The following is a 13917-nucleotide window of genomic DNA, read 5'->3' on the forward strand; positions in this document are numbered from 1 at the left end:
AGGATCTTTTTTGACCCACCTCCTACAGTAATGAAAATAAAAACAAAAATAAACAAATGGGACCTAATTAAACTTAAAAGCTTTTGTACAGCAAAGAAAACCATAAACGAGATGAAAACACAAACCTCAGAATGAGAGAACATATTTGCAAACAAAGCAACTGACAAGGGATTAATCTCCAAAATATACCAACAGCTCATGCAGCTCAATATCAAAAAAACAAACAACCCAATCAAAAAATGGGTGGAGGGCTTCCCTGGTGGCACGGTGGTTGAGAGTCCGTCTGCCAAGGCAGGGGACACAGGTTCGTGCCCCGGTCCGGGAAGATCCCACATGCCGCGGAGCAGCTGGGCCTGTGAGCCGTGGCCGCTGAGCCTGCGTGTCCGGAGCCTGTGCTCTGCAACGGGAGAGGCCACAACAGTGAGAGGCCCGCATACCGCAAAAAAACAAAACAAAACAAAAAAAACAAAAAACAAAAAATGGGTGGAAGACCTAAAGAGACATTTCTCAAAGACATACAGATGGCCAAGAGGCACGTGAAAAGATGCTCAACATTGCTAATTCTTAGCAATTATTATTAGCAATTATAAGAGAAATGCAGATCAAAACTACAATGAGGTATCACCTCACACTGGTCAGAATGACCATCATCAAAAAATCTACAAAGAATAAATGCTGGAGGCAGTGTGCAGAAAGGGAACCTTTTTGCACTGTTGGTGGGAATGTAAATTGATACAGCCACTATGGAGAACAGTATGGAGGTTCCTTAAAAAACTAAAAATAGAATTACCATATGACCCAGCAATCCCACTATTGGGCATATACCCTGAGAAAACCATAATTCAAAAAGACACATGCACCCCAATGTTCATTGCAGCACTATTTACAATAGCCAGGACATGGAAGCAACCTAAATGTCCATCAACAGAGGAATGGATAAAGAAGATGTAGCACATATATACAATGGAATATTACTCGGTCATAAAAAGGAATGAAACTGAGTCATTTGCAGAGACGTGGATGGACCCAGAAACTGTCATACAGAGTGAAGTAAGTCATAAAGAGAAAAACAATTATTCTATATTAACGCATATATGTGAAATCTAGAAAAATGGTACAGATGAACCTATCTGCAGAGCAGGAATAGAGACACAGACGTAGCAAACAAATGTGTGGACACGGGCGGGCGGGTGGGGACAGGGGCGAGGGAAGTGGGGGTGGGATGAATTGGGAGATTAGGATTGACAGGTATACACTAGCATGTGTAAAACAGATAGCTAGTGGGAACCCGCTGTATAGCGCAGGGAGCTCCACTTAGTGCTCTGTGGTGACCTAGATGGGTGGGATTGGGGGGTGTTGAGAGAGGTCCAAGAGGGAGGGGATATATATACACATATAGCTGATTCACTTCGTTTTACAGCAGAAACTAACACAACATTGTAAAGCAACTATACCCCAATAAAAAAATAAAAATAAATTAAAAAAAAAAAACAGTACCTGGCACTTCGTCTCCGCATACCTAAATTAAAATGCACACTCTTCACCCTCCATGATTCTGCCCCTTTCTAAATGGTTATCTTTCTAAACCTATCTCTCACAGATATGCTTTGCAAACCAACCTGGGCAGTTTCCTCCGTGTTCTCCAATAATTTGTATTTTCTGCCACTACACCCTTGCTCATACCCTTCCCTCAGTCTGAAATGCCCTCCCCAAAACTCAGTTAATCAGAATACTAGTCATTCTTTAAGAACAGTGCAACTTTCACCTCCTCCATGAAGCCATCACCAGCACAGCTGAAAGTGATCATTCCCTCTCTCCGACCAAAGAATTAGCCCCCAGGTGGCAAGGACTGTCTTCTATTTCTTTGTACCATGACAGTGCCCAGCACAGGTGACTAGCACATAATAAGTGTTCATTAAATAGATTTGTTTAATAAATGCATGCACATTTACACACCTGCAGAATAACATCACACTAGAAATAAATAACACCAACCATTTTTACCAAGGCAAATAAGGAGGTTTAAAATGTCATTCTGATTCTCCTCAGGTACACTTGGAAAACTACAAAACCTATGAGTAAGGTAGACCCAAACTCACCCACCAATAAGTCAAAGGACTATGTAGAGATTTGATAGTATCTCTATATAGTGAAGTAAAAATCCTGTTTTATCAAAGTTAAAAACAGCTTAATTAGCACAAAATCACAAAGTTAAGGCTATGCCGAGGAGGAGTTTTACACAGTCTTGGGGTGATGACAGTCAGTACTCCCTGAGACAAAGTGAATAAATGATTAAGTGCCCCAAACCTCAAGCCTACAATGTTAGGTATTTATGCTACATAATAAAAGCAGAATGATTTTTTTAAAATAATTTACCTGTTTTATACTTCATTAAGAGTCTCCAACTACTGAAATATCTAATAAATGTTCATTATTAAGGTAAAAGGAATTATTGATATACACTGCATTCTTGCTACTCCCAGGTATTAGGGAGCCCATTATATAATCCCATCTAACACATAAATCAAAATGAATAGTTAGCATTTGACTTCTTCAACTGAACAACAGCTACCAATACATTAGGTCAGATTCCTTGTCTACCCAAAACAGAAATCAGTGTCAGACAGTGATGGAGTTGAGGAGATTCAGGATTTACTTTTTCTAAATGTCAGCTTCAAAGGTCAGGAATATGATGATGATAATGATCATAATAAATAATAATGGCAGCAAACACTTCCATAGCATTTATTACATGCCAAGTATGGTTTTGAGATCCTTACATACGTCAATCTACCTAATCCTCAAAAGATTTCTGAGACATATATCACTATAATCCCATTTTACAGATGAGAAAACTGAGGCAAAAATAGCTTGGACAACTTACTCAAGGTCACACATCTCGTAAGTTACAAGGCCAGAATTGATGCTCAAGAAGCCTAGCTAAAGAGCCAGGGCTCTTAACCACATTCAGTACCCTTCTCTGCCTGACTCCCAAGACTCCTATGGCCTTTATCTCCTGCTGATTGAGTACCTTTTCTCCATCCGCACCACTGCCTTCCTACCTCTGTGAAACCTGTTTGCTTTAATTATTCACTAATAATTCTACATCTTCCTAAAGTGTAGAACTCAGAAATACAGGATGTGATTCTAGTAGCCTGTTTTAGGTAATTTCAAGTCACTTTTTGATTTGAAGAATTCTCAGCTTCTGAGATTTGAAATTTCAATAGCACTTCCTATCTGTTACCTGAAAGAGGAAGGTAGGGAAACACTTACTAGTATCTGGAGTTTTCTCTTCAGATCTGCCAAATAAAAATTCATATTTGGCCTTGGCAACACTCTGGGAATGTGCTGATGCACTGTTAACCCAAACAAATGTCTCTGCCTGCAAAATTAGAGCAAAACAAAGACATCATTAAAAGTATATAATAAAAAATACACCATAAAGCAAATCAACCAACAAGAGAATGGTTATGACATTTCTACTTGATAGAATGCTATACAGCCATTAAAAATGAAACATAAAAATCATAACATAACATAAATCAGAATACAAGATGATCACAGCAAGATTACAACTATATAGAAAGATAAACATATAAACATCTATAGGGGAACAAGAAAAATATGAAAAGTTTGGCTTGATTGGAGGGCAGAATTATGGTAGAATTTCTAAAAACTAAGTAAATGTTACTTTTTTGCAATAAGAAAACTGTATTTTATTTTCAGACACATCATTTTCCAAATGAATATCATTACCCACAGCCCATACCAGGAATACTTTTGTGCATTGGTTCTGCTAAAGTATGTCAACAAAAAGTAGTCTTTCCCCAAAAAAGACCACATTTTTATTTAATCAGGAACACCATTTAGCCAAACAGGAGTACCAGGCGTTTATACTTATTATCCTAAATTCTAGCATCTGTCCCAGTGTCCTTTGGAATTCCTTAATGTCCCTTATTTGAAAGAAAAACTACAAAGGTCACTGAAGTGGTTCACAACATGATTCTCAATTCCTATCACCCTTTTCCTGGCTGCTTTAGGCAACCGCCAAAAATCAGGAGTGCCTCCTTTCTCTGGTCTAGGATTAATTAAAAATAAGTAACAAGGTAGAAATTTCAAAACACAAAGAAATTTGACCAAGTCCAATCAGGGAGTCATTATTCTGCCTCTTCACTCCAAACTCAAAAATTAAAACCAGGATCCAGATATTACCACACTGGTTTCTACCATCTAATCATGAGACATCTTTCTCATGTCTGAGCAGCAACTGACCATTCACTTTAGGAGAGAGGAGCATGAAGGGGTCTATCAGCAACCAAGCAGCTACTTCAAGGAGGGAAATTTTATGACATCTGCTTTACCCTTTGGAGCAGAAATGATTGACAGCAGTGAGGAGGCCCATGGCTGGGTTATGAGTACCTCCATCACCCTCTGCAGACAGGTTAAGTGGGCAGGCCTCTCTTTGTTCTTGAATAACAATATCAAAGACCTTCTTGAACAATTTCAAGATAGCAATTTCTTAAAATAGCTCTACAATCACTTAATGTTCGCAATGTGTAAAATTATTCTTTCTGGAAAAGGTGCACACTCCTCTTGGAGTTGCATGTTTCATAATCACAGGTTGTTAATTATCCTTTTCCCTGATGGAGAGGCAATATTCACTTGTTGATGTGTTTAGGGAGCCTCAGGCGGATAGAGGAGGAACTTGGTGCACTAATTTAGGTAGGGGTGGTTAGGAAAGGCTCTCTAAGGAACCAATAGCTGCAGAGATGAGAAGGACAGGAGCTGAGGAAGGGCAGAAACATGCAGCTGAGCAGAGGGAGGGTCACACACAATGGCCTCAAAGTATGAAAGGACCAGGCTACCCAAATAACTGAGGGAAAGCCAACATGGCCACAGAACAGTGGGTACATGGGCAAGTTTAGAGACGGACCAGAGAAACAGCACAGCACGAACAAACACTGGAAAGGAGGCAGGGGCCAAAAACACAGGCTGCAGGTCAGGGAAAGGCTTGACGGGAAGCCACTGGACGGTTCTAAACGTACGGTGGTCACTAATGTTTTTAGAAGATCATTCACTTACACTTAAAAAAAATCATACAGTTGTTATAGGGGAAACTGATTGGAGTAAGTCAAGAGGAAGGAGAGACATCAGTCAGAAGTGCCAATGAGAATGCATGAAAGTTTCAAGTAGGATGACGGCAATGGAAACAGACAGAAGTAGATAAACGTGAAATATACCTGTAGGGAGACTCTGTAAATTTTCTGACAAACTGGGTTTAAGGAATAAGGGAAAGGAAGAAATCAAGCATCACTGTAAGGGATAACATTTACTAACCACTTAACTCCAGGCCAGGCTGTTCCAGTGCAATACCTGGGATGTCTCATGTAATACTCAGAACAGTCCTATGAGGTGGGCACTGCTGCCATCCCAGTCTCACAGGCAGAGAAAGGGAGGCTTGTCGCTTGTCCAAGGTGACACAGCTAGTAAACCGTGGACCCCAGGTTCAGATCCTGAATCCAGAACCCATGGCCCAGAGAATGATCCCAGGAATCTGGTTTGAGCAGCTGGGTGGTGTGTTGAGATGGGGGAGACTAGAGAAGAAACACTGTCAATAGATTGCATTTGGGCCCGAGGTGACCTCAGGAAAACATCAGAGAAGAAGATTTTAAAGGAAAACTCCATTACTTGGGAAAAGAATCTGAAAAAGAATGGATATATGGGGAATTCCCCCGCAATCGTTAGGACTCTGCGCTCTCACTGCTGAGGGCTGGGGCTCGATTCCTGGTCGGGGAACTGAGATCCTACAAGCTGCACAGCGTGGCCAAAAACAAAAAAAGAAAAAGAATGGATATGTGTATATGTATAATTGAATCACTTTGCTGTACACCGGAAACTAACAACATTATAAATCAACTATACGCCTAAATAAAATAAAAATTAAATTAAATTTTACAATGCTGATTTCTGCATCAGGGAAATGCAAATCAAAACCGCAATGAGGTATCACCTCACCCCGGTCAGAATGGCTAACATCAAAAAGAACACAAAAAATAAATGGTGGTGAGGATGTGGAGAAAAGGGAAACCTCCTACCGTGTTGGTGAGGAAAAAAACAAAACAGAACTCCATTACCGTGGTGCTAGAAAATAAGAAGAAATGCCATCGAAGAAGCAGCAGTTTTAAGAAATTCCAGGAAGGTAATTTTTTGACACACAGTCTTAAAGTCTGGGAACTACTCTCCAAAGAAAGCTTCCCCTTGAGCAAGAGTGCTTAACCTCAGAATTTTGGAAGTATGAAGTTAGACAGGGAAAAAAATTACATCTTTATTTTCACTTACCTTAAACTGAAATGTAGCTTTTTTTTTTCAAATATGCATGTACTCAACAAACCACAGTATTATTATCAGTAACCGTAACTTTGTCACCAATTGAAATCACAACCATTTTCACTTCATATAACAATTACTGCAAATAACTTGAACTATCATTTATACCCATCCCTACTTTGAAATGATAGTAGTTACAAGACCCACCACTAAATCTTACTATGAATAAGAAAATACAATATATCACCATATCACACATTTGTTTAATATTTTGGTACCCTATATAATTGGTTTCTTTTGCAGTTCCATGTATATTACTGTATACACTTAAAAAGCATTATTCTGACATGAGATCCAGAGCTTTACCAGACTGTCAAAAGGGGCCACAGCACAGAAGAAGGTTAAGAGACCCTGTTCAAGAGCATCAGTCCAGGGCTTCCCTGGTGGCGCAGTGGTTGAGAATCCACCTGCCGATGCAGGGGACACGGGTTTGTGCCCCGGTCCGGGAAGATCCCACATGCCGCGGAGCGGCTGGGCCCGTGAGCCATGGTCGCTGAGCCTGCGCGTCCGGAGCCTGTGCTCCGCAACGGGAGAGGCCACAACAGTGAGAGGCCCGCGTAACGCAAAAAAAAAAAAAAAACCAAAAACAAAACAAGAGCATCAGTCCTTAAACTGCAGTGCATGGTCTATTAGTGGCTTCGTAATCAGCTGTGTGGGTCATGGCCAGATTTTCTTTATAAATAAGTTTATACACACACATATACATTTAACAGCATAAAACGGAAAATATCAAAGTAGATATAGCACTTGGTAAGATAACCATTGTTTTATGAAACTTCTAAGAGTGTGTGTGTGTGTGTGTTTTGGGTCCTGATGTAAAATATATTTTTCACCGTGAGTCCAGATCAAAACTGTGGAAACACAGTGCTCCAGAGTGGTTCTCAAACTTAAGCATGAATTAGCATTACCTACAGGGCTTGTTAAAGCACATATTGGGGTTTCACCCAGAGTTTCTGGTTCAGGGGGTCTGGGATTTGGGGCCTGAGAATGTGCGTTTTCTAGCAACTTTGCCGGCGATGTTGACACCGCTGGTCCAGGGACCACATTTTGTGAACCACTGCTCGAGACCAGCGTTTCCCACGCTTTACTGTATACATGAACTGCCTGGAGTCTTGTTAAAACACAGATCAAGCAGGTCTGGGGTGGGGCCTGAGACTCTGCATTCCTAAAAAGTTCCCAGAGGATGCTGATGCTGGTCCACAGAGCACACTTGTGCTAAGGTTTGGAAGTGAAGCGGTGTTCAAAGCACACTCAGACTCTCACAGAAGAGAAACACCTGTTAAAAGGATGCTCTAACCAAGAGTAAAAGATACTACAGGGCTCCACTCTAATAAAGCATTCCATACTCTGAAAATTGTGGGGAGCCCCAAAACCCAACATTCAGGCCCAGTCAAAGCACCACCATTCCCCTGACTTGCCCAGTGAAATAAAATTCACTCGGCTTATATTAGTTATTCTTAAAGCGAGGTGCCCCACTGCCCTTCCCATGCCAAGGGTTACAAATCTTCACCCACCTATCTCCACAACAATTTTTGCAGGTCAAAAAATTCTTACTTGAAATACTCAGCACTACTTTTTCTTTTGTATTACTAACTGAAAAATATATATCCTTTTTTATCACAGCCACTGTGATAAAGTATGGGATATGAAGTAACATTAGCAAATGGACTGTCAGCTGATCCAGACTTGAATCCCAGGTGAGACTCCCACTCAATCATACTAATGTTCAGTCCTGGACTTCAGCTTCAGTCTTAGACTTCAGCTTCTTTTTATTGGTAAAAAAGAGTTATTCAAATTCATCTCTAAGGTCCCTTCTAATTCTGAAGCACAAAGATTCTTCACACTTCTGAGCCACCTTCACAGATATTTCATTAAGGAGGAATAACACAAGTCTTTTCCTTGTGATAAAGTTACAATGACATGGTCACCATAATATGTAAGTTGGCAGTCCATCTTTAAATGGACAGGACAAGTAACATCTCAACCTTACATTTTACATGGCTTTTCAAATTTACAAAGAGTTTTCACCTAATATCATCCAAGTCTCAAGATGTTACTGATTATAATTACCAATTTCAGATACAAGAGAAACACTACTGACGTAAAATAATTCTTTTAATTGCCTAGCTATAAAAAATCAAGAGGAGAAAGCAGAAAGCTGCAAGCAAATTTTAGAAGTAATTTCAGTTGATTTGGGAGGGGAAGTATGGGGTCAGGGGTGAGAGAGGTGGAGACAGGCCTTGAGGGTGGAGACAGCCTGAGGAGGGTGGCGTGCTCCCTCACATCCTTATCATTTCGATTTCAGGATCATGTTCAGAGGATATGAGACCTCTAAAGTCAGTCAGGGCTGAATATTATAAAGTGCTTTAGGCCAGAGAATATTAAAAGCTAAACTAACAACTATAAAAATAATGTTTCACAACTCACTCAAAACTAATAAGATTCCAACATTCACACTCCATGCCTGATCCCGCTCAATGCCATCTGATTCTGTCACCCAGAAGTCAGGCCCACGGAAGCAGGACACCGAGCGCGGTAACTCAAGTGCAGGCGGCACTAGAAGCTTAGTGCCGATGCTGCCAAAGGCAATGGCTGGCTGTTATGGGCGGAACTGTGTCCCCCAAAATTCATATGTTGAGTCCTAGCTCCAGCACCTTACATATGACTGCATTTGGAAACAGAGTCTATAAGGTCATTAGGGTAGGCCTTAATTCAATATGACTGGTGCCCTTTTAAGAGATTAGGACACAGACACACATGGAAGTCCACACAAAGACACAGGGAGAAGGCAGCCAGCCATCTGCAGGCCAAGGAAAGAGGGCTCCGAAGAAATCAACCCTACTGACACACTGAGCCTGGACTTCTTAGATTACAGACCTGTGAGAGCATAATTTTCCCTCTGGCTAAGCTACCCAGTCTGTGGTACCTTATTACAGCAGCCTATCATCAGGGAAGGCTGAAAGAGTTAAGAGCAAATGGGAAGTTAAGATGACAAGTAACTTAGGTCTGTTAAAAGGGAACAGAACCAACCAAGCCACACCAAAGAATACTCAAAGGCAAAGGAAAGGGGGAAGGGGGAAGGGGGAGGGGCCAACACAAGCAGGACTGGTGAAAAGGAAAGGTTATCAAGCAGTTAGATCCCCAGATCTGCTTCACTGGAAAATTTGCCACCCCTCACTTCATTCAGGCAAAAGACTGGAATTTTATTCATGGGTGAGATTTTTCACAGAACATCTCTGGCCTGGGGGACACCAAGCACAACTGATATGAGGACACCAGAGTAGAAAGGGGACTTGCTTGCTGGATGCTAAGATGCTTAGACTTCTTCTCCAGCTCTGTTCCCTGAGCTGGTCTATGAGCAGGTACCCCCAGTAGCAATGAGCACACCCAGCCACTCAACATCCAGTTCTTTTATTTCACCCAACCTATGGAGTGCTGCACCCTGGGCTTTACCTTGCAGGCAAGAGATCTGAAGAGCTTTCTCTGCAGAAAGCAACCACCTCATGAAGACTTCAAAGACCTAAATAGTTACGTCAGGGGTTCACTGATGAATAGCCTAACCAGCTCCTCCCCACAGTGAAGCTCAGAACTTCCAACTGGCTATTTAGACCCACTATTACATGACATTAGATTCCTTAACTTCCATGAATATGAGTTATTTGAAAATTACAGGCCCATTACTTTGCAGAGTATTCTTCAACGTGGGCTTGTCTTTACATTTCCTCATGATTACAGTCATATACTTTTTTTTTTAATTTTTATTTTATACTGAGTATAGTCGATTTACAATGTTGTGTTAGTTTCAGGTGTACAGCAAAGTGGTTCAGTTATACATATATCCATTCTTTTTCAGATTCTTTTCCCATATAGGTTATTATGGAATATTGAGTAGAGTTCCCTGAGCTATACAGTAGGTCCTTGTTGACTATCTATTTTATACAGAGGAGTGTATATGTTAATCCCAAACTCCTAACTTATCGCTCCCCAACACCTTTCCCCTCTGGTAACCATAAATTTGTTTTCTATGTCTGTGAGTCTGTTTCTGTTTTGTAAATAAGTTCATTTGTATCATTTTTTTAGATTCCACATATAAGTGATATCATATGATATTTGTCTTTGTCTGACTTACTTCACTTAGTATGAGCATCTCTAGGTTGATCCATGCTGCTGCAAATGGCATTATTTCATTCTTTTTTATGGCTGAGTAGTAGTCTATTGTATATATGTACCACATCTTCTTTATCCATTCATCTGTCAATGGGCATTTAGGTTGCTTCCATGTCTTGGCTATTGTAAACAGTGCTGCAATGAACACTGGGGTGCATGTATCTTTTCGAAGTATGGTTTTCTCTGGATACATGCCCAGGCGTGGGATTGCTGGATCACATGGTAGTTCTATTTTTAATTTTTTAAGGAACCTCCATACTGTCCTTCACAATGGCTGTTATCAATTTACATTCCCACCAACAGTGTAGTAGGGTTCCCTTTTCTCCACACCCTCTCCAGCATTTACTGTTTGTAGATGGTTTTTTTTAACTTTTCATTTTATATTGAAGTATAGCCAATTAACAGTGTTGTGATAGTTTCAGGTGCACAGCAAAGGGACTCAGCCATACATATACATGTATCCATTCTCCCCCAAACTCCCCTCCCATACAGGCTGCCACATAACACTGAGAAGAGTTCCCTGTGCTATACAGTAGGTCCTTCTTGGTTATTTATTTTAAATACAGCAGTGTGTACATGTCAATCCCAAACTCCCTGACTATCCCTTCCCCCCATCCTTCCATGCTGGTAACCATAAGTTCATTCTCCACAGTGGCTGTATCAATTTACATTCCCACCAACAGTGCAAGAGGGTTCCCTTTTCTCCACACCCTCTCCAGCATTTATTGTTTCTAGACTTTTTGATGATGGCCATTCTGACCGGTGTGAGATGATACCTCATTGCAGTTTTGATTTGCATTTCTCTAATACTTTGCAATACTGAGCATCTGTTCATGTGCTTTTTGGCCATCTGTATGTCTTCTTTGGATAAATGTCTATTTAGATCTTCTGACCACTTTTTAAAATATTTTACGATACTTTATTATTTATCCTTTCATCTACGTATAGTTCAATCCTTGCTTTTATATCAGTATATTTCAAAAAATATTTGTAGACATCAAGTACACTTCCTCCTAAAAAATTTAATATGCATATAATCACCTAAAGGTCAATATTTATTTTTTAACATCTTTATTGGAGTATAATTGCTTTACATTGTTGTGTTAGTTTCTGCTGTATAACAAAGTGAATCAGCTCTATGTATACATACATCCCCGTAACCCCTCCCTCTTGCGTCTCCCTCCCACCCTGCCTATCCCACCCCTCTAGGTGGTCACAAAGTACGAGCTGATCTCCCTGTGCTTTGCGGCTGCTTCCCACTAGCTATATATTTTACATCTGGTATGTAAATGGCATATGTCAATGCCACTCTCTCACTTCTTCTCAGCTTACCCTTCCCCCTCCCCGTGTCAAGTCCATTCTCTACATCTGCATCTTTATTCCTGTCCTGCCCCTAGGTTCTTCAGAACCTTTTTTTTTTTTTAGATCCCATATATATGTGTTAGCATACGTTATTTGTTTTTCTCTTTCTGACTTACTTCACTCTGTATGACAGAATCTAGGTTCATCCACCTCACTACAAATAACTCAATTTCATTTCTCTTCATGGCTGAGGAATATTCCATTGTATGTATGTGCCACATCTTCTTTATCCATTCATCTGTCAATGGACACTTAGGTTGCTTCCATGTCCTGGCTATTGTAAATAGTGCTGCAATGAACATTGTGGCATCCTTTCATGTGTTTGCTGGCAATCTGTATATCTTCTTTGGAGAAATGTCTATTTAGGTCTTCTGCCCATTCTGCTCATTTTTTGATTGAGTTGTTTGGTTTGTTTTTGTTTTTTTTTTTGATATTGAGCTGCATGAGCTGTTTGTATATTTTGGATATTAATCCCTTATTGGTCGCATCACTTGCAAATATTTTCTCCCATTTTGTAGGTTGTCTTTTCATTCTGTTGATGGTTTCCTTTGCTGTGCAAAAGCTTTTAAGTTTAATTAGGTCCCATGTGTTTATTTTTGTTTTTATTTTCATTACTCTAGGAGGTGGGTCCAAAAAGGTATTGCTGTGATTTACATCAAAAAGTGTTCTATGTTTTCTTCTAAGAGTTTTATAGTATCCAGCCTTACATTTAGGTCTTTAGTCCATTTTGAGTTTACTTTTGTGTATGGTGTTAGAGAATGTTCTAATTTCATTCTTTTAGATTCTTTCCCAGCACCACTTATTGAAGAGACTCTCTTTTCTCCACTGTATATTCTTGCCTCCTTTGTTGTAGATTAACTGACTATAGGTGCATGGGTTTATCTCTGGGCTTTCTATCCTGTTCCATTGATCTTTAAGTCTGTCTTTGTGCCAGTGCCATCTGTTTTGATTACTGTAGCTTTGTAGTATAGTCTGAAGTCAGGAAGCCTGATTCCTCCAGCTCTGTTTTTCTTTCTCAAGACTGCTTTGGCTATTTGAGGTCTTTTGTGTTTCCATACAAATTTTAAGGTGTTTTTGGTGAATTTCCTCATGATTACATTCAGATTATGCATCTTTGACAGGAATGTCACAGAAGTGATGCTATCCACTCTGCATCCTATTTAGAGGCACAGGATTTCAATTTGTCCCATTCCTGATCATATTCACTTTGATCTGCCAGGCCTCTCTACTGTCAACTGAGAACTTTCTCTCTGTAATTAATCAGTATTCTGTGGAAAGACTTAGAAACTATGTACAGTAAGTCCCCTACATATGAATGAGTTCCATTCTGAGAGCACATTTGTAAGTCCAATGTGTTCGTAAGTCCAACAAAGTTAGCCGAGGTACCCAACTAACACAATCGGCTATATAGTACTGTACTGTAATAGGTTTATAATACTTTTCACACAAATAATACATAAAAAACAAACAAAACAAAAAGTAAAGAAAACATTTTTAATCTTACAGTACAGTACCTTAAAAGTACAGTAGTACAGTACAACAGGTGGCATACAGGGGCTGGCATCAAGTGAACAGGCAAGAAGAGCTACTGACTGGAGGAGGGAGAGGAGGTGGGAGATGGCAGAGCTGAAGGATCGTCAGCAATAGGAGACGGAGGGCAAGCTGCAATTTCACTTATGCCTGCCATTGATGGAACGCACGTTCGCATCTCTGAAAGTTCGCATGTAGGGGACTTACTATAAATATTCTGTTCCTCATCAAACCTGCAAATTATAAATTTATTTTTATCAATAAGGACTGAATTTACTATTTTATCCAATGAGCTGTGATCCACTACTTTCGTTATTTATTTCAGTGTTCAAGCTGCCTGATTTTGGCCAGTGGAAGCTCTTTCCAGCCAGCTTCTGTTCTCTTTGACACATCCCCAGTATTCTCTGAGCACCTCTTCACTTTCTGGCACAACAGGACATTCCAGGCCTCTCCCTGGAATCAGCCATTTCT

The 13917-nt window shown here is 40.2% G+C and overlaps 1 protein-coding gene across 25 annotated transcripts in view; it reads right to left on the reverse strand.

Annotated features, from left to right (window-relative positions):
* Window positions 1-13917, reverse strand: part of PSD3 (pleckstrin and Sec7 domain containing 3) — a 706021-nt gene that overhangs the window by 439295 nt on the left and 252809 nt on the right. For 24 of the 25 annotated variants that reach the window (XM_055081025.1, XM_055081023.1, XM_055081027.1 and 21 more), the window contains one exon: window positions 3274-3382. The exons of the other annotated variant lie outside the window; for it this stretch is intronic. In XM_055081025.1, coding sequence (XP_054937000.1) covers window positions 3274-3382 — 109 coding nt within the window. The remainder of the gene's footprint in view (window positions 1-3273; window positions 3383-13917) is intronic. 25 annotated transcript variants of the gene reach the window in all.

The sequence above is a fragment of the Physeter macrocephalus genome, chromosome 20 (genome assembly GCF_002837175.3).
Source record: "Physeter macrocephalus isolate SW-GA chromosome 20, ASM283717v5, whole genome shotgun sequence".
In the NCBI taxonomy this organism is placed as follows: Eukaryota; Metazoa; Chordata; class Mammalia; order Artiodactyla; family Physeteridae; genus Physeter; species Physeter macrocephalus.